The 22,815-nt window shown below is 44.1% G+C and overlaps 1 protein-coding gene across 1 annotated transcript in view; it reads left to right on the top strand.

Moving 5' to 3' along the window:
• The first annotated feature begins 4,201 nt into the window (after positions 1-4,201).
• MUC13 (mucin 13, cell surface associated) overlaps positions 4,202-22,815 on the top strand; it is a 33,683-nt gene continuing 15,069 nt past the window's right edge. Inside the window, 6 exon segments of the mRNA XM_077449754.1 lie at positions 4,202-4,243; positions 4,246-4,327; positions 13,457-13,849; positions 19,066-19,188; positions 21,110-21,210; positions 22,191-22,249. Of these exon segments, the coding sequence (XP_077305880.1) occupies positions 4,217-4,243; positions 4,246-4,327; positions 13,457-13,849; positions 19,066-19,188; positions 21,110-21,210; positions 22,191-22,249 (785 nt within the window). The 5' untranslated portion in view covers positions 4,202-4,216.

Here is a 22,815-nt window from a genome sequence, read left to right on the forward strand (position 1 = left end):
CCCTCTTTCCTCCTCTGTTGTCCCTCATTTCTCCTCCATCGTCCCTCTTTCCTCCTCTGTTGTCCCTCATTTCTCCTCCATCGTCTCTCTTTCCTCCTCTGTTGTCCCTCATTTCTCCTCCATCGTCTCTCTTTCCTCCTCTGTTGTCCCTCATTTATCCTCCATCGTCCCTCTTTCCTCCTCTGTTGTCCCTCATTTCTCCTCCATCGTCTCTCTTTCCTCCTCTGTTGTCCCTCATTTCTCCTCCATCGTCCCTCTTTCCTCCTCTGTTGTCCCTCATTTCTCCTCCATCGTCTCTCTTTCCTCCTCTGTTGTCCCTCATTTCTCCTCCATCGTCTCTCTTTCCTCCTCTGTTGTCCCTCATTTCTCCTCCATCGTCCCTCTTTCCTCCTCTGTTGTCCCTCATTTCTCCTCCATCGTCCCTCTTACCTCCTCTGTTGTCCCTCATTTCTCCTCCATCGTCCCTCTTTCCTCCTCTGTTGTCCCTCATTTCTCCTCCATCGTCCCTCTTTCCTCCTCTGTTGTCCCTCATTTCTCCTCCATCGTCCCTCTTACCTCCTCTGTTGTCCCTCATTTCTCCTCCATTGTCCCTCTTTCCTCCTCTGTTGTCCCTCATTTCTCCTCCATCGTCCCTCTTTCCTCCTCTGTTGTCCCTCATTTCTCCTCCATCGTCCCTCTTTCCTCCTCTGTTGTCCCTCATTTCTCCTCCATCGTCCCTCTTTCCTCCTCTGTTGTCCCTCATTTCTCCTCCATTGCTTCAATCGAGTATTTTAGGGGCAGGGCCGTACTTGATTGAGCTTCTGAAGCAGCTGGCAGAGACCGGAGAATCCAATCAGGCCATCTCACTGACCACCTCTTGTGTTGTGACGATTTTGTCATCCAGATCGACACCAAAACCTTCTAGAAAAACTCTGGATAACGGTGTATTACGGGACCCGATTGGTATATTTACATTCTATTGGATGTGGAACTGCTTCATTTATGGGCACCTCCACTCTGGATCACAAATGGTCCTATGGGGCCGGATTTGGTTGTTTGTTTCTGTTATGTGAACCGACTATACAGTGTGAGGGAGGTAGTTCAGGACATGGAGTGTTCTACAAGTTGGTTTTGTGGAAGGATCCATTTAACCACTTACAGACCGGACCATTTTACTGGTCAAAGACCAGACCACTTTTTGCGATTCGGCACTGCGTCTCTTTAACTGACAATTGCGCGGTCGTGCGGCGTGGCTCCCAAACAAAATTGACGTCCTTTTTTTCTCACAAATAGAGCTTTCTTTTGGTGGTATTTGATCACCCCTGCGGTTTTTATTTTTTGCGCTATAAACAAAAATAGAGCGACAATTTTGAAAAAAATGCATTATTTTTACTTTTTGTTATAATAAATATCCCCCAAAAATATATAAAAAAACTTTTTTCCCCTCAGTTTAGGCCGATACGTATTCTTCTACATATTTTTGGTAAAAAAAATCGCAATAAGCGATTATTGATTGGTTTGCGCAAAAGTTATAGCGTCTACAAAATAGGGGATAGTTTTATAGCATTTTTATTAATAATTTTTTATTATTATTATTTTTTACTAGTAATGGCGGCGATCTGCGATTTTTATTGTGACTGCGATATTGTGGGGGACCCATCGGACATTTTTTACACATTTTTGGGACCATTGTCATTTATACAGCAATCAGTGCTATATAAATGCAGTGATTCCTGTGTAAATGACACTGGCAGTGAAAGGGTTAACCAGTGGGTGGCAGTGTAGGGGTTAAGTGTTCCTAGGGGTGTGTTACTAACTGTGGGGGGGTTGGGCTTTCATTTAGTGAACAATGATCTTTGCTCCAATCACATGGAGCAGAGATCAGTGTCACTAGTTGCTAGGCAGAATGGAGAAATGCTGTTTATACGGCATTTCCTCCATTCAGCCGTCCCGTGAGACGATCGCGGGGATGCCCGCGGCGATCGAGTCCGCGGGTCCCGCGACCAGACTCATGGGGGTCCCGACCGGCGCGGGAGCGCGCCGCCGGCGACGCGCTCCCGATGGCAGGGCGGCATTGAAGATTGGACGTACATGTACGCCAATATGCCTGCCCGTGCCATTCTGCCGACATACATCGTCGTGCGCTGGTCGGGAAGTGGTTAATGTCATTCAACTCAAACCCTGATAACCAGGGGCGGACTGACAACTCATGGGGCCCCCAGGGAATAGGAGATTATGGGGACCCCAGGCAAGCAGAGATTATGGAGCCACACAGTATACACACACAGTATACAATCACACAGTATACACATACATGTACACACAGTATACACAGACATGTACACACAGTATACACATACATGTACACACAGTATACACAGACATGTTTCTATTGGCTGAGAAGGTACTGGAGAGGCGGGGCAGCTATAATCTCTGGATTTTTAGACCAAAAGGATGTTGATAAGGGACATTTCAGAGACATGTAAAAAAAACAAAACACAGATTTTTACATACTGTCCCTGGTTTTACTGAGGCTGGCAACCCTGATGGGGCCCCCTAGTGGCCCAGGGCCCTCAGGCAGTGCCCGGGTGGGTGAATGGTCAGTCTGCCCCTACTGATAACTGGACCTCCTTTGGACCACGGCTACCATTTTGAATATACTCAACTACCTTATCATTATTCCATTGTGTTCTTTTCTAAGTTGGATTGTGTGCGTCTCCTTTGAACATTCTCTGGAACCTGAAACTCAGCTTAAGCCATTCATTATACAGGATCCTTGATGCACAAATTTCATTTGTAGGAATACTAGCCACACACCACGGTGCTGTATACATATATATACCCATGCATTCCTCTGTAGGGCCATACTTCAATTCACAACAATTTGGACTATTTGCACTTGTGGACTAATCAACATTCTTACAAGAGTCGGCCATTCATGGTGTTTTATTAGTATGTATGTTATTGCTTGTATTGTATGTCATTGATTTTAAAGATTGTTTTTTTTTTTTTTCTGTGTTGACATTAATAAAATATTTGCATTTTCAGGTATGTACCGTGCGTTGTGTTCATTTGCTGATTGTATTGGGGACGGTTGAGCTTCATCAGGTCACATATTTTGAATGCTCCCCCCGCTGTGTTCTGATTTCTATTCTCCTGCAATGTGCCTCTTCATTTGTTGACTACAATATACAGAGACTGTATTAAATCCGAAGATAAAGCGATTCAGTAGAAATAAAATTTGTATTAAGCCACTAAAATAATCCATTGCATTTATATGAATAGAATAAAATAAATACAATAAAATGATCACTGGTATCCATAAAGGAGCATTGCAAGTAAAATCATTGTAACTGTGAAAAATACATTGTAATAATCATCCATGTAACAAAACGTTCTGCTTCAGAGTTACATTGTAATTAGTTACAATGTATTTGTCATGGCTAGAATGATTTTATGGAGGAATGAATGACTTGTAAAGCGCTGCCTACAGGGGCGGACTGACAACTCATGGGGCCCCCGGGCAATAGGAGATGATGGGGGGGGGGGGGGTGCAATTTGGCATCTTTCCTCTGGGCACTGGATGACCTTGTCCCATCGCTTATTGGGACTAACAAGGGCCCTGGATGCCACAGTTAGTTTTCAGTCCACATGGGGTCAGGCCTCAGATGCTGTGGTGGTGGGGCCAGTTGGGATAGGAGCCTCTCTTGTATATGCATGGCCTGGCTGTCTCCTGCACTATGCAGGACCAGGATGTCACACTGACAGCTAAGTAATACAGAGAGAGAACAGCTCTTCCAGAGTAATTATCAGAGTACAGAGCAGGAGGCCGACTGCAGAAGTGACACTGCTGCTCCACTGATGACATGGGATGTGTCAGGTAGATGAGGATACAATATTGTGTATTCGTCATTCATCTTCACAGAAGCTCCATCTCTTATAGACCTTGCTGCCATTTTTCTGAACTCTATTTATATAATATAAGTAGCAAAATATAAAAACGGATCATTTCATTGGTTGCTATGGGATTTTACACTCATATCCCACAATCCAAAACCCGACAACTGACAAACCAACAGGGCTCAGAGAGTCTTGGCAATCTGCTTCACCTCTGCCACACCTTCCCCAGCAGAGACAATCTATACTTCCTCCATACACAGACATTAATTATCAACCGGAGTCCAATTAGCATCTGACGTCAATGAGCGGACTCTGGACCTGAGAGCGCAGCTTAAAGATGAAAATCCCAGGAAATCGAATCATTTCTCAGCGAGGAGTCAGAGAGGAGCCATGAGGGGGATTCTGTCCATCTGTGTGACCTGCGGACTTCTACTGGCTTATGTAGGAGGTAAGATGGGTGCTCCAAATCTATTACCAGACATGGTGTTGGTGGGGTGGGACTCTGATGCGGATAGGGCATTGCTGGTCATTATTAATATCACTGCTGACGCAGACAGGGACAACGCCTTGATATGTAGGATTGTTCCTGCAAATGGCGACACTAATGCCCCGTACACACGAGAGGACTTATGTCCGACAGACTTCCGCCGGAGTTCCGACGGAGTTCTGACAGACTTTTCGGCCGAACGGACTTGGCCACACACGATCACACTAAACTCCGACGGATTCGAACGTGATGACGTACGACCTGACTCGAATAAGGAAGTTCATAGCCAGTAGCCAATAGCTGCCCTAGCGTCGGTTTTAGTCCGTCGGAGTAGCACACACACGAGCGGAGTTTTCGAAGGGGACCGGGTCCGGCGGAGTTCCTTCGGGAAAATTTGAAGCATGCTTCATTTCTAAAGTCCGTCAGACTTTGGCGAATCAAAAGTCCGTTGCAGCCCACACACGATCGGATAGTCTGACGGACTCAGTCCTTCGGACTTTGGATGTTGAAAAGTCCGCTCGTGTGTACGGGGCATTAAGAGGGAATTAGTTGTTATTGTACATTGTTGGATCTCTTAGATGAGCCTTTCCCAATGACAGTTCTCCTATTTTCTGCTTCTCAAATACTCACTGACCAACAAATACTTTTTCGGGAGCATTCCCACTGACCACCAATGTAAGGAACATTCTTCTCACTGATCACCAATGTAAGGAACATTCTTCCCACTGACCACCAATGTAAGGAACATTCTTCCCACTGACCACCAATGTAAGGAACATTCTTCTCACTGATCACCAATGTAAGGAACATTCTTCTCACTGATCACCAATGTAAGGAGCATTCTTCTCACTGATCACCAATGTAAGGAACATTCTTCTCACTGATCACCAATGTAAGGAACATTCTTCTCACTGATCACCAATGTAAGGAACATTCTTCTCACTGACCACCAATGTAAGGAACATTCTTCTCACTGATCACCAATGTAAGGAACATTCTTCTCACTGATCACCAATGTAAGGAACATTCTTCTCACTGATCACCAATGTAAGGAACATTCTTCCCACTGATCACCAATGTAAGGAACATTCTTCTCACCGATCACCAATGTAAGGGACATTCTTCTCACTGATCACCAATGTAAGGAACATTCTTCTCACTGATCACCAATGTAAGGAACATTCTTCCCACTGATCACCAATGTAAGGAACATTCTTCTCACTGATCACCAATGTAAGGAACATTCTTCTCACTGATCACCAATGTAAGGAACATTCTTCCCACTGATCACCAATGTAAGGAACATTCTTCTCACTGATCACCAATGTAAGGAACATTCTTCTCACTGATCACCAATGTAAGGAACATTCTTCTCACTGATCACCAATGTAAGGAACATTCTTCTCACTGATCACCAATGTAAGGAACATTCTTCCCACTGATCACCAATGTAAGGAACATTCTTCTCACTGATCACCAATGTAAGGGACATTCTTCTCACTGATCACCAATGTAAGGAGCATTCTTCTCACTGATCACCAATGTAAGGAACATTCTTCTCACTGATCACCAATGTAAGGAGCATTCTTCTCACTGATCACCAATGTAAGGAACATTCTTCCCACTGATCACCAATGTAAGGGACATTCTTCCCACTGATCACCAATGTAAGGAACATTCTTCTCACTGATCACCAATGTAAGGAACATTCTTCCCACTGACCACCAATGTAAGGAACATTCTTCTCACTGATCACCAATGTAAGGAACATTCTTCTCACTGATCACCAATGTAAGGAACATTCTTCTCACTGATCACCAATGTAAGGAACATTCTTCTCACTGATCACCAATGTAAGGAACATTCTTCCCACTGATCACCAATGTAAGGGACATTCTTCTCACTGATCACCAATGTAAGGAACATTCTTCTCACTGATCACCAATGTAAGGAACATTCTTCTCACTGATCACCAATGTAAGGAACATTCTTCTCACTGATCACCAATGTAAGGAACATTCTTCTCACTGATCACCAATGTAAGGAACATTCTTCCCCCTGATCACCAATGTAAGGAACATTCTTCTCACTGATCACCAATGTAAGGAACATTCTTCTCACTGATCACCAATGTAAGGGACATTCTTACACTGATCACCAATGTAAGGAACATTCTTCTCACTGATCACCAATGTAAGGAACGTTCTTCTCACTGATCACCAATGTAAGGAACGTTCTTCTCACTGATCACCAATGTAAGGAACATTCTTCCCACTGATCAGCAATGTAAGGAACATTCTTCTCACTGACCACCAATGTAAGGGACATTCTTACACTGATCACCAATGTAAGGAACATTCTTCTCACTGATCACCAATGTAAGGAACGTTCTTCTCACTGATCACCAATGTAAGGAACGTTCTTCTCACTGATCACCAATGTAAGGAACATTCTTCTCACTGATCACCAATGTAAGGAACATTCTTCCCACTGATCACCAATGTAAGGAACATTCTTCTCACTGATCACCAATGTAAGGAACATTCTTTTCACTGATCACCAATGTAAGGAACATTCTTCCCACTGACCACCAATGTAAGGAACATTCTTCTCACTGATCACCAATGTAAGGAACATTCTTCTCACTGATCACCAATGTAAGGAACATTCTTCTCACTGATCACCAATGTAAGGAACATTCTTCTCACTGATCACCAATGTAAGGAACATTCTTCCCACTGATCACCAATGTAAGGGACATTCTTCTCACTGATCACCAATGTAAGGAACATTCTTCTCACTGATCACCAATGTAAGGAACATTCTTCTCACTGATCACCAATGTAAGGAACATTCTTCTCACTGATCACCAATGTAAGGAACATTCTTCTCACTGATCACCAATGTAAGGAACATTCTTCCCCCTGATCACCAATGTAAGGAACATTCTTCTCACTGATCACCAATGTAAGGAACATTCTTCTCACTGATCACCAATGTAAGGGACATTCTTACACTGATCACCAATGTAAGGAACATTCTTCTCACTGATCACCAATGTAAGGAACGTTCTTCTCACTGATCACCAATGTAAGGAACGTTCTTCTCACTGATCACCAATGTAAGGAACATTCTTCCCACTGATCAGCAATGTAAGGAACATTCTTCTCACTGACCACCAATGTAAGGGACATTCTTACACTGATCACCAATGTAAGGAACATTCTTCTCACTGATCACCAATGTAAGGAACGTTCTTCTCACTGATCACCAATGTAAGGAACGTTCTTCTCACTGATCACCAATGTAAGGAACATTCTTCTCACTGATCACCAATGTAAGGAACATTCTTCCCACTGATCACCAATGTAAGGAACATTCTTCTCACTGATCACCAATGTAAGGAACATTCTTTTCACTGATCACCAATGTAAGGAACATTCTTTTCACTGATCACCAATGTAAGGGACATTCTTCTCACTGATCACCAATGTAAGGAACATTCTTCCCACTGATCACCAATGTAAGGAACATTCTTCTCACTGATCACCAATGTAAGGAACATTCTTCTCACTGATCACCAATGTAAGGAACATTCTTCTCACTGATCACCAATGTAAGGAACATTCTTCTCACTGATCACCAATGTAAGGAACATTCTTCTCACTGATCACCAATGTAAGGGACATTCTTCTCACTGATCACCAATGTAAGGAACATTCTTCTCACTGATCACCAATGTAAGGAACATTCTTCTCACTGATCACCAATGTAAGGAACATTCTTCCCACTGATCACCAATGTAAGGAACATTCTTCTCACTGATCACCAATGTAAGGAACATTCTTCTCACTGATCACCAATGTAAGGAACATTCTTCTCACTGATCACCAATGTAAGGAACATTCTTCTCACTAATCACCAATGTAAGGAACATTCTTCTCACTGATCACCAATGTAAGGGACATTCTTCTCACTGATCACCAATGTAAGGGACATTCTTCTCACTGATCACCAATGTAAGGAACATTCTTCTCACTGATCACCAATGTAAGGAACATTCTTCTCACTGATCACCAATGTAAGGAACATTCTTCCCACTGATCACCAATGTAAGGAACATTCTTCCCACTGATCACCAATGTAAGGAACATTCTTCCCACTGACCACCAATGTAAGGAACATTCTTCTCACTGATCACCAATGTAAGGAACATTCTTCTCACTGATCACCAATGTAAGGAGCATTCTTCTCACTGATCACCAATGTAAGGAACATTCTTCTCACTGATCACCAATGTAAGGAACATTCTTCTCACTGACCCCCAATGTAAGGAACATTCTTCTCACTGATCACCAATGTAAGGAACATTCTTCTCACTGATCACCAATGTAAGGAACATTCTTCTCACTGACCACCAATGTAAGGAACATTCTTCTCACTGATCACCAATGTAAGGAACATTCTTCTCACTGATCACCAATGTAAGGAACATTCTTCTCACTGATCACCAATGTAAGGAACATTCTTCCCACTGATCACCAATGTAAGGAACATTCTTCTCACTGATCACCAATGTAAGGAGCATTCTTCTCACTGATCACCAATGTAAGGAACATTCTTCCCACTGATCACCAATGTAAGGAACATTCTTCCCACTGATCACCAATGTAAGGAACATTCTTCTCACTGATCACCAATGTAAGGAGCATTCTTCTCACTGATCACCAATGTAAGGAACATTCTTCCCACTGATCACCAATGTAAGGAACATTCTTCTCACTGATCACCAATGTAAGGAACATTCTTCCCACTGACCACCAATGTAAGGAACATTCTTCTCACTGATCACCAATGTAAGGAACATTCTTCTCACTGATCACCAATGTAAGGAACATTCTTCTCACTGATCACCAATGTAAGGAACATTCTTCTCACTGATCACCAATGTAAGGAACATTCTTCCCACTGATCACCAATGTAAGGGACATTCTTCTCACTGATCACCAATGTAAGGAACATTCTTCTCACTGATCACCAATGTAAGGAACATTCTTCTCACTGATCACCAATGTAAGGAACATTCTTCTCACTGATCACCAATGTAAGGAACATTCTTCTCACTGATCACCAATGTAAGGAACATTCTTCCCCCTGATCACCAATGTAAGGAACATTCTTCTCACTGATCACCAATGTAAGGAACATTCTTCTCACTGATCACCAATGTAAGGGACATTCTTACACTGATCACCAATGTAAGGAACATTCTTCTCACTGATCACCAATGTAAGGAACGTTCTTCTCACTGATCACCAATGTAAGGAACGTTCTTCTCACTGATCACCAATGTAAGGAACATTCTTCCCACTGATCAGCAATGTAAGGAACATTCTTCTCACTGACCACCAATGTAAGGGACATTCTTACACTGATCACCAATGTAAGGAACATTCTTCTCACTGATCACCAATGTAAGGAACGTTCTTCTCACTGATCACCAATGTAAGGAACGTTCTTCTCACTGATCACCAATGTAAGGAACATTCTTCTCACTGATCACCAATGTAAGGAACATTCTTCCCACTGATCACCAATGTAAGGAACATTCTTCTCACTGATCACCAATGTAAGGAACATTCTTTTCACTGATCACCAATGTAAGGAACATTCTTTTCACTGATCACCAATGTAAGGGACATTCTTCTCACTGATCACCAATGTAAGGAACATTCTTCCCACTGATCACCAATGTAAGGAACATTCTTCTCACTGATCACCAATGTAAGGAACATTCTTCTCACTGATCACCAATGTAAGGAACATTCTTCTCACTGATCACCAATGTAAGGAACATTCTTCTCACTGATCACCAATGTAAGGAACATTCTTCTCACTGATCACCAATGTAAGGGACATTCTTCTCACTGATCACCAATGTAAGGAACATTCTTCTCACTGATCACCAATGTAAGGAACATTCTTCTCACTGATCACCAATGTAAGGAACATTCTTCCCACTGATCACCAATGTAAGGAACATTCTTCTCACTGATCACCAATGTAAGGAACATTCTTCTCACTGATCACCAATGTAAGGAACATTCTTCTCACTGATCACCAATGTAAGGAACATTCTTCTCACTAATCACCAATGTAAGGAACATTCTTCTCACTGATCACCAATGTAAGGGACATTCTTCTCACTGATCACCAATGTAAGGGACATTCTTCTCACTGATCACCAATGTAAGGAACATTCTTCTCACTGATCACCAATGTAAGGAACATTCTTCTCACTGATCACCAATGTAAGGAACATTCTTCCCACTGATCACCAATGTAAGGAACATTCTTCTCACTGATCACCAATGTAAGGAACATTCTTCTCACTGATCACCAATGTAAGGAACATTCTTCTCACTGATCACCAATGTAAGGAACATTCTTCTCACTAATCACCAATGTAAGGAACATTCTTCTCACTGATCACCAATGTAAGGAACATTCTTCCCACTGATCACCAATGTAAGGAACATTCTTCTCACTGATCACCAATGTAAGGGACATTCTTCTCACTGATCACCAATGTAAGGAACATTCTTCTCACTGATCACCAATGTAAGGAACATTCTTCCCACTGATCACCAATGTAAGGAACATTCTTCTCACTGATCACCAATGTAAGGAACGTTCTTCTCACTGATCACCAATGTAAGGAACATTCTTCCCACTGATCACCAATGTAAGGAACATTCTTCTCACTGATCACCAATGTAAGGAACATTCTTCTCACTGATCACCAATGTAAGGAACATTCTTCCCACTGATCACCAATGTAAGGAACATTCTTCTCACTGATCACCAATGTAAGGAACATTCTTCTCACTGATCACCAATGTAAGGAACATTCTTCTCACTGATCACCAATGTAAGGAACATTCTTCTCACTGATCACCAATGTAAGGAACATTCTTCCCACTGATCACCAATGTAAGGAACATTCTTCTCACTGATCACCAATGTAAGGAACATTCTTCTCACTGATCACCAATGTAAGGAACATTCTTCTCACTGATCACCAATGTAAGGAACATTCTTCCCACTGATCACCAATGTAAGGGACATTCTTCTCACTGATCACCAATGTAAGGAACATTCTTCTCACTGATCACCAATGTAAGGAACATTCTTCTCACTGATCACCAATGTAAGGAACATTCTTCCCACTGATCACCAATGTAAGGAACATTCTTCTCACTGATCACCAATGTAAGGAACATTCTTCTCACTGATCACCAATGTAAGGAACATTCTTCTCACTGATAACCAATGTAAGGAACATTCTTCTCACTGATCACCAATGTAAGGAACATTCTTCTCACTGATCACCAATGTAAGGGACATTCTTCCCACTGACCACCAATGTAAGGGACATTCTTCCCACTGACCACCAATGTAAGGAACATTCTTCTCACTGATCACCAATGTAAGGAACATTCTTCTCACTGATCACCAATGTAAGGGACATTCTTCCCACTGATCACCAATGTAAGGGACATTCTTCCCACTGACCACCAATGTAAGGGACATTCTTCTCACTGATCACCAATAAAGGAGTCACTTTTCTAATAATCATCAATTTAAACTAGCAGTACAATCTCATTGCCGGCATTAAAAAGATTTCATTCATTTTATTAATATTACTGAAAATTATTTTGTTGTGTAGAGGGGCCCCGGGTGTCAAATACGGCAAGTCTGTCACATTCCTCATTTTATTATTCATTCCTCTATCAACAATGAACTGTTCATACTTATTATCTGGTGATCTGTAGATATATATATTTATAATATAATGATTATTAGCTTTATTAATGTTCTCTCATGTAAAGCGTTCCTTTTTGTTACAAAGGTAGAGAGAGGCTGTAAATTGATTGGGAACACAAAGTGGAGGAGCGTCACTCGTGGTGAATTGGCCTTCAATATCCTGGATCTCTATAGATATAAATTATTCAGATATTGAGCGCGCTCCGTGGAGATCTTCTATAGGGAGAATCTGATACTTAGGGAACTATTTACAAACAGAAGGAAAAAAAAAACACATAAAATAAACAAACCAACAAAAAACAAACAATAAAACAGAAAATAAAAACATTATCCCCAAAACAAGTCAAAGGTTTGTATTTGAAATATTTCTGGGGTCTGAAGAAGGTTCCACAGAGGAAAATGTTAGATTTTGTCTAGATCAGCGGTCTTCAAGCTGTGGCCCGCTGTGGGGCGGATGTAGCCCTTTGCTTACATATCTAGCCCTTGGGGCACTATTCCTCCCATTAATACCAACGATGGGGCAATATTCCTCCCACTGACACCAATGATGGGGCACTATTCCTCCCACTGACACCAATGATGGGGCACTATTCCTCCCACTGACACCAATGATGGGGCACTATTCCCCCCACTGACACCAATGATGGGGCACTATTCCTCCCACTGACACCAATGATGGGGCACTATTCCCCCCACTGACACCAATGATGGGGCACTATTCCTCCCACTGATACCAATGATGGGGCACTATTCCTCCCATTAATACCAATGATGGGGCAATATTCCTCCCACTGTTACCAATGATGGGGCACTATTCCTCCCACTGATACCAATGCCGGGGCACTATTCTACCCACTAATTCCACTATTCCTCCTCACACTGACCAACATGTTTGGCGAATCGTATACTCCCACCAATGACATTTTCTACTTCCATTGGCCTCAGTCTGCCCCCTTCTATTGTGAAGTACAGTAAACTGGCCCTTTGTGTGGAAAGTTTGGAGACTCCTGGTCTAGATGGTAGAAGAGATGTTTATGGTGTTCATGCTATAAGAAGTCATTTGTAATTGTAGAGCTGTATATTTAACTACAAATCCCAGAACTCCCCACGACTTAGGCGTTTGGAATGCTGGGATATGTAGTTCCTTAATTGCTGGAGAGCTACAGGCCGAGCAGGTCTGGTCTATAGGGCGGTGTGACTGACTACATAGATAAGAGGAAATAAACATAATGTTCCATTAATATTTATTGTCTTTTGTTCCAGCCACCACTGTTGTACCTACATCCACCATTAGTGCTAATGTGACTACAGTCAACTCAAATTCTTCGGCACCTGGTGCTACAGAAACCACGAAGCCTGCTACATCTAACACAAATATCACCACTGTATCTGCCACATCAACTACTACCACCACCACTGTATCTACCACATCAACTACTACCGCCACCACTGTATCTGCCCCAACAAGCACTAATGCTACAAACAACAATGTGACCACGCCTCCGGGTGTTAGTGGAAACACAACAGAAGAGGACACCACCAACCTGAGCACTCAGGATACAAGCAGCTCAAATGATACAGGAATCACAGGCAACCCAAATGATACCACGCCAAGCCTAAGCACCACACCGGTGGCAGTGACCACAACAACAGCCAGTGAGTATAAAAGACTAGAGTTGTGTTTATATCTCTTTACCAGGTACAGATTTTTGAGATCCAGAGGTGGCTCAGGACTCTCTGAGTTCCAGAGGTGATTCAGGACTCTCTAAGTTCCAGAGGTGATTCAGGACTCTCTAAGTTCCAGAGGTGATTCAGGACTCTCTAAGTTCCAGAGGTGATTCAGGACTCTCTGAGTTCCAGAGGTGACCCAGGACTTGCTGAGCTCCAGAGGTGACCCAGGACTCCCTAAGCTCTACTGGTGAGCCAGGACTCACAGAGCCCAAGAGGTGGTCAAGGACTCATTGAGCTCCAGAGGTGACCCAGGACTCACAAAGCTCGAGGGGTGAGCAGGACTCCTTAAGCTTCAGAGGTGTTCTATGACTCACTGAGCTTCAGAGGTGACCCTGGATTTACTAAGCTCCAGAGGTGACCCAGGACTCACCGAGCTAAAGGGGTGACCCATGACTAAGTGAGCTCCAGAAATCACCAGGGACTCAGCTCCAGAGGTGACTCCTAACACACTGAGCTGCATAAATGACCCAGGACTCGCTGAGCTCCAGAGGTGGCCCAGGACTCTCTGAGCTCCAGAGTTAGCCCAGGACTTATTGAGCTCCAGAGTTAGCCCAGGACTCATTGAGCTCCTGAGTTAGCCCAGGACTTATTGAGCTCCAGAGTTAGCCCAGGACTCATTGAGCTCCAGAGTTAGCCGAGGACTCATTGAGCTCCAGAGGTGACCCAGGACTCCTTGAGCTTCAGAGGTGACCCAGGACTCCTTGAGCTCCAGAGGTGGTCCAGGACACACTAAACTCCAGAGGTGACCCAGGACTCGCTGAGCTCCAGAGGTGGCCCAGGACTCATTGAGCTCCAGCATTAGCCCAGGACTCACTGAGCTCTAAAGGTAGCCCAGGACTCCTTGAGCTCCAGAGGTGACCCAGGACTGCTGAGCTCTTGAGGTTACCCAGGACTCAATGAGCTCCAGAGGTGACCCAGGACTCATTGAGCTCCAGCATTAGCCCAGGACTCACTGAGCTCCAAAGGTAGCCCAGGACTCAATGAGCTCCAGAGGTGACCCGAGACCAATTAAAACAAGAAAAATACTAGAGGAAGCACTCAGCAATAAGCAGGAGGGGCAGGCAAGGTTTTCATTCAAAGGTACTTTATTTTGATAGAAAGAATTATATGACATGTTTTGGGGGCATTTTTTTGCCCTCATTGGGGCTTTTATACATTGAAACTCTCACATGGATTTTCATCCATTCTAAACTCCATGACAGTCGTATTTATTAAGAAATGTCAAATTTCAGAGCGCAGACTGCTAGAAAGGACAGATAGAGCAGCAATGTTGGTGGCCAAAACGTACTGCTGCCACTTGACCTATCGACTCCGGTAGTGTGAGATTCAATGACAGGTCCACTTTAAGAGCAGAGTTTAGTCATCTATATAACCTTTGTTGATGGCCGAGAACCAATCAGAAGTGACATTTTGAAGCTTTGTTTTTTCCCTGTGTTTTAATAAAATGAATTTGTATCAACCAATCTGTAACACTTGCCTATTGGTGACTAGAATGAGAAATTATGGGTGAAAGTGTCACAAAAAAAAAAGAATTGTAACAAATGATCTACAATGTTGCAGTGATTATAGTTTATATTTATGAGTCCAGCGCCACCTACTGCTGACCACATGAATGCGCTTATTCTGTGCGTCCGAAATATATGAAATCTTTTCAATTACATGGAATGCAAACTGCAACATTTCTGCAAAATGTGGCAAAGAGGGATTTTCTTATTTCTGATGTACGCGCCGCATTCCGCAGGCACTCGCATTGCGATTTGTTATTTATTTGGCACAGTAGTGTAAATGTAACAACCTGCGCTATTATAATGGTGCACCGCCGATAGTATATAGGGCCCTCTGTATCTTTTAACCTGTTATGGACCACCCCATGCAGATATACTGAGGCGGAGCAGCCCTCCTCACATACCTGTAAGGGATTTCGTGGACTCATAGTTTCATAGTTTCATAGTTTGTTAGGTTGAATAAAGACACCAGTCCATCCAGTTCAACCTGAGTGAGTGTCTACAATTGCCCCTATCCCTGTACATTGCACACTCACATCGGTCCCTACCCTCAGGAGCTCGGTCTGGAGACTTGTAAACAAGGCAGACCGCCGTTCTGTGAGAGGGGAAGATGGAGATCCTGTGTTTCTGCTAAGCAGGAACATGGATCTCTGCTTTCCCCCCCCAGTCAAAGCCCCTCCCCCACAGTTAGAAAGCACCTAGGAGCACATTTAACCCTTTGATTGCCCCTGATGTTAACCCCTTCCCTGACCGTGTAATTAATTCAGTGCATTTTTTCTTAGCACTGATCACGATATTAGCGTAACTGGTCCTCAAAAAGTGTCACTTTGTCTCTGATTTGTCCGCTGCAATGTTGCTGTCCCGCTAAAACGTCCCGATTCGTCATTACTAGTAAAAAAATGTAAGAAATAAAAATTCAATACAAATATCCCATATTTTGTAGACGCTATAACTTTTGCGCAAACCAATCAATATACACTTATTGGGAATTTTTTTTTTTTACCAAAAAAATGTAGCAGAATACATATTGGCCTAAATTCATGAAGAAATTCAATTTTTTATTCTAGTTTTTTTTTTTTATTGGATGTGTTTTATATGAGAAAGTAAAAAATATTGTTTTTTCTATTCAAAATTGTCAGTCTTTTTTTTTTTTTTTTAGTTTATAGTACAAAAAAATTAAAAACGCAAAAACCACCAAAAAAAAAGCTCTATTTGTGGGGAAAAAAAGGACGTAAATTTTATTTGGGTACAGCGTCGCACGACCGCGCGATTGTCAGTTAAAGTAACGCAGTGCCCGGTCATGAAGGGGGGTAAATCTTCCGGAGCTGAAGTGGTTAAAGACGGTGGACCTGATAAACTTGTACCGGTAATTGTGCAAAGAGAGAAACAGGGAAATTATGGCTCAAAATTGTTGGGAAAAAAAAAAAAATAGAAAATAGAAATAAAGTTGTTTATTATGTTGCAGTGATTAGCGTTCATAAGGACTCTGGCGCCACCTATTGTTAGGAACAGTAATGCGCTTTTTTCTGTGCCTCCAAAGAACATCCACCCAATTTTATAGCGCGTAAAAAAAAACTGCAACAATTGGCACCCACAATGCATGGAACAGGGACTTCCGTTGTGAATCATTGTTTATTTGTCTCACTAATATAAATGTAACAACCTGCACTATTATAATGCTGCCCCATGGAGAGTTTATCTGACCCTCTGCGTCTTTTACCCCTTCAGCGTCAGGCCAGTTCTGACACTTCTCACATGAATGTAAAAATCTACAGTTTGTTTTTTTTTGCTAGAAAATTACTTAGAACACCCCGAAACATTGTATACTTTTTATGCAGAGGCCCTAGAGAATAAAATGGTGGATGTTGCAATTTTTTGGTCACATGGTATTTGTGCAGCGGTTTTTCAAATGCGATTGTTTAAGGAAAAAGTACACTTTAGTGAATTTTAACACACAAAAAAACACAATATATTGGCCAATTGTGTGGTAAAGTATAAAAGATGATGTTGTGGCGAGTAAATAGACATTTAACATTTCACACATTCCTGGAACAGCGACCAAACTATGGCTCTAAAAACTCTTCATAGGGAAGCTTTATAAGCCTGTACAGGTTATCAGATTAAAGCTACACAGGAGGTCTGAATTATCACTCCTCCTATAACATTCATGGCGATGCCCCATATTTGTGGTGTGAAGATCATTTACATGTAAATATGTGTGCTTAACCTACATATGTGTTCACCTTTTCACATGAGTATGGGGGGGGGGGGATGGGCGCTCTTTAAAAATACATTTATTTTATTCATTATTTTATATAGTGTCTCACAGAAGTGGCAACCCGTCCATTGGGGGCGCACGGGCGCCCCCATCTATGCATTTGGTCCCCTAATCTACATGCAGGACGCTGAACACATGGATTTTAATGTTTTTTTGTTCGCTTTTTTAGAAGCACGTGATTGGCTTCAAAAAAAGGTGGGCTCGGAACTCGCAGAGCACTGTGCCCCAAGCCCACCCACTTGTGTGGCATTTGCAAATTAATATTCACTAATATCTTCCTGTTTCTCCTCCCGGCCAATCAGGAATCAGCTTCTGAGACCCCATTGGCTGGGAGGAGAAGATGAAGGGGGGGACACGGAGGAGATGGGGGGGAGCCGCTGCCAATGGATTCAAGCACGGGGGAGAGCCGCTCTCCTCCTCCCTGCTCTGCCTGGCTTCATTCCTCACTAGCAGCAGGCATCCCCACCCCCACACCTTCCCTGTGTGTCTGCTGAGCTGCACAGGGTAAGTGAGCCAGTGACGGGGGGAGGGGGGGGTCTGGTGCGTCGTGGTGGGGTGCTGGATCAACGGCTGGTCCATGGTCAGGCCCATCTGCTGCCCCCTCCCCCCCGAAATCACTGGATAAAGACAGGCTCAGGTAAGTATTTGGGGGCTGGGTGGGGGAGGTGCTGCACACAGAAGGCGTTTTATCTTAATGCACAGAATGCACCTTCTGCCTTTACAACATCTTTATAGTGACTGTAAACGATCGCCTTGCAAAACAATCCATTCAGTTTGAAACTGAAATAAAGGGGCAAAACATTTTTTGTATAGATATATAGAAGAAAAATTACAATGAGCTTTTTTTCCTTTGTTATAAGTGATCACATCCCCTCTGTTCTCAGCTGCATAAGAGCTGGGGGGAGGAGAAGCAGCAGCAAACTGAGCTTCCCAATGAATGGCTGTGCAGGAGAGAGGGGGGGGGGGTGTCAGGACAAGTCTGATCATTGGAGGAGAGCAGCCTGAGTTCCCAGCATAGCTAGAGAACTCACCACAATGTGCTCTCCTGCTTAGTGCGGTCAGTTTCTAATAGGAAAGCAGAGGGACTGGCAGGATCACCAGGATCAAAGGAAGCAATACAAAGAGAAGAGGAGACTTCTTCATACCAGGACATGGGACAGGAGCCACTTATCAGGAATATGAAATGCTGGGGTAGCAAACACTTTCATTTTATATTGTTTAAATATTTCTAGACACTCGTAGACTAATCCGTAATAAACATGAGGGGGAGGGGCTCTTCCGGGCATTGTTGTCTGGTGTATATACATTGTTCCTGAGATTGTTACTTTGTATTAATCGGGTCCATGTTATCTGTACAGATCCCAGGGAATGCTCATCCAAACCCTGTGGGGACGTGGAGTGTGTTCAGCTCTCCAGTGATTACGTCTGCCGCTGCCCGCTGGGCTTGGCTTTTATCAACTCGACTTTGTCGTGCCGTCAAGGTAAGATTGTCAGACGATCGAATCATCAGACTTCTCACATTCCCAGCCAATGTGACCTCACAATACGGAGGGGCAACCGACTTAAAGCTGAGCTCCGCCCATTAAAAAGTCAGCAGCTGCAAAAAGTGTAGCTGCTGACTTTTAATAATCGGACCCTCACCTGTCCCAGTGTCCAGTGATGGGGGGGAGGGCACAAAGCCTGGCTCCCCTCCTCCTCCTCTCCACGGCGTCGGCATTCTAACTGTGCATGCGTGAGCTGTGCGCTGTGATTGGTCGAGCAATCCTCTGGGACCTGTGACGTGTTCTAGAAGATTGCAGGGAGGGAGGGAGGGGGGAGAGGTGATCTTCCTTCTGTCACCAGGGGAGGAAGTGGGAGGTGGGGGCCTGTAAAAACAGGGTACCCGCCCCCCCGAAAAAATTACATACCAAATGAGGAATGCCAGAGGCTCACTGACACTTAAAGCGGAAGTTCCATTTTTGGGTGGAACTCCGCTTTAAAGAAGGACTCTGAAAAGAGGCTAAATCTAAACCACACACATGACCAGAGCCCAGATTGTACTCGGCTGTCCCATATTACATGTTATTTCCTAAATCTTCACAATGGATGTTATTATTTGGACAGTCGCAGTATGTGGCCACAAAGATCTGTGGATATGGTGGGTAACCTAACACCTCTACATTGTGGGGTCCTCATACCTCTACATCGTGGGGCCCCTGTACATCTACATTGTGGGGTCCCTGTACATCTACATTGTGGGTTCCTCATACATCTTCATTGTGGGGCCCCTGTACATCTACATTGTGGGGTCCCTGTACATCTACATTGTGGGTTCCTCATACATCTTCATTGTGGGGCCCCTGTACATCTACATTGTGGGGTCCCTGTACATCTACATTGTGGGTTCCTCATATATCTTCATTGTGGGGCCCCTGTACATCTACATTGTGGGGTCCCTGTAAATCTACATTGTGGGGTCCCTGTACATCTACATTGTGGGTTCCTCATACATCTTCATTGTGGGGCCCCTGTAAAATCTACATTGTGGGGTCCTCATACCTATACATTATGGAGTCCTCATACCTCTACATTGTGGGGCCTCATACCTCTACAATGTAACATCTACATTGCAGGGTCCTCAGGTCTCTACATTGTGAGGCCCCTGTACATCTACATTATGGGGTCTTCATACCTCTACATTGTGGGGCCCATGTAACATCTACATCGTGGGGTCCTCATACCTATACATTGTGGGGTCCTCATACCTCTACATTGTGGGGTCCTCATACCTCTACATTGTGGGGTCCTCATACCTCTACATTGTGGGATCCTCATACCTCTATATTGTGGAGCCCCTGTACATCTACACAGTGGGGTCCTCATACCTATACATTGTGGGGTCCTCATACCTCTACATTGAGGGGCCCCTGTACATCTACATTGTGGGGCTCTCCTATCTCTACATTGTGGAGCCCCTGTACATCTACATTGTGGGGCCCTCATACCTCTACATCATAGGTTCCTCATACCTCTATGTTGTGGGATCCTCATACCTTTATATTGTGGGATCCTCTTACCTCAGCTTTACTCAAACTTTTACAACCCTTAAAATAACCTTCCCATCTCAGGGAACCCCCCGCTAATAATTGCTGTATCTACAGCTCATGATACATTAGTGTGGAGGTCGGTGGGAAGAATTCTCCCCTTACAGATAGCTAAAAAGATGAATGCTGTCAGTGGGAAACCCTGTGGTACATTGTGGGGTCCTCACTCCCCTACATTGTGCATTCATTCCTCCTCCTCACCATCTCACAATTGAGCAAATCTGAACTGGGGGAATAAACAATCCCCAAATCAGAGATGTAGAAATGATTTTCTTTTACAGAACATAAAACTTGAATATCTAATTTGGTTTGGTTGTAGGTGACGCTTTCTATGGTGAGGTGACAATTACCGGTGTAGAATTCAGTTCAAACTCAACATCTCCACAATACGCAGCTGTCTATAAATATGTGATAGACAATGTGAGTATTTATTAATGCTATTTTGTTATATAACTTTATATCACCGTTATGCTGGTGTCTTCATACATTGGATTACCTCTGTGTACTGTGACCCCGGACTGTGCCGGTACCTCTGTGTACTGTGACCCCGGACTGTGCCGGTACCTCTGTGTACTGTGACCTAAGACTGTGCCAGTACCTCTGTGTACTGTGACCCCGGACTGTGCCGGTACCTCTGTGTACTGTGACCCCGGACTGTGCCGGTACCTCTGTGTAGTGCGACCCAGGACTGTGCCGGTACCTCTGTGTACTGTGACCCTGGACTGTGCCGGTATCTCTGTGTAGTGTTACCCAGGACTGTGCCGGTACCTCTGTGTAGTGTGACCCAGGACTGTGCCGGTACCTCTGTGTACTGTGACCACGGACTGTGCCAGTACCTCTGTGTAGTGTGACCCCGGACTGTGCCGGTACCTCTGTGTAGTGTGACCCCGGACTGTGCCGGTACCTCTGTGTACTGTGACACTGGACTTTTTTCCGGTAACTCTGTGTACTGTGACACTGGACTTTTTTCCGGTACCTCTGTGTACTGTGACACTGGACTGTGCCGGTACCTCTGTGTACTGTGACACTGGACTGTGCCGGTACCTCTGTGTACTGTGACCCTGGACTGTGCCGGTACCTCTGTGTACTGTGACCTAAGACTGTGCCGGTACCTCTGTGTACTGTGACCTAAGACTGTGCCGGTACCTCTGTGTACTGTGACCTAAGACTGTGCCGGTACCTCTGTGTACTGTGACCCTGGACTGTGCCGGTACCTCTGTGTACTGTGACATAAGACTGTGCCGGTACCTCTGTGTACTGTGACCCAAGACTGTGCCGGTACCTCTGTGTACTGTGACCCTGGACTGTGCTAGTACCTCTGTGTACTGTGACTCTGTACACTGTCGCCCTGTAGTGATGTACTGGCTCTCTATACTGAAATCTTTCTGTTCCCTCTCCAGTTTCGGACATGTTTTGAGAACTTCCCTGACTATCTGAGCACCACGATCCTGGAAATGAGGTGAGTGTGGACTTCTCCTCAATCCTCTCTGATCTGTACAGGGTGGATATTAGAGGATGGTAGAACACAGAGCACTGCATGGTGAGGCATTTCCTGGACAGGAGTACTAAAGTACTGAGGGTGGTTATTAGGATAGAGCGAGCCCCGATGTGTGGGTGTTTATTGGGGAGCTTGGGTATGCAGGAGGGGTGACAGGGCACAGCACAGAGAGATAGCCCACAGGGCAGCTATATGGTATAGCAAGGGTCCACAGTCTACCAAGCAGTATTATGGTACAGCAAGGATGAGCAGTTTAGTTCAGTGGAAGGGCAGCAATATGGCATAGTATAGGGGAAGTGACCCTCAGGGCAGTAATATGGCACAGCACAGTCCATTCAGTAGCAATAGTGCACATCAAAGGGGAAATGCAGGAAGGTTCAGGAACTCACACTAAAGACATGGTCTGCATGACAGAAGGCTTGACCAGGATGGTCAATGGAAGCAGGTCCCCAGGCAGGCACATTCTGGATCCTAAGAAAGGCAGGCACATGCAGAATCCAAGGGGGGGGGGGGGGGGGTATTTTTGT

This window comes from Lithobates pipiens, unplaced genomic scaffold, assembly GCF_037356315.1.
Source record: "Lithobates pipiens isolate NorthernLeopardFrog02 unplaced genomic scaffold, aLitPip1_a1.2 Scaffold_22, whole genome shotgun sequence".
In the NCBI taxonomy this organism is placed as follows: Eukaryota; Metazoa; Chordata; class Amphibia; order Anura; family Ranidae; genus Lithobates; species Lithobates pipiens.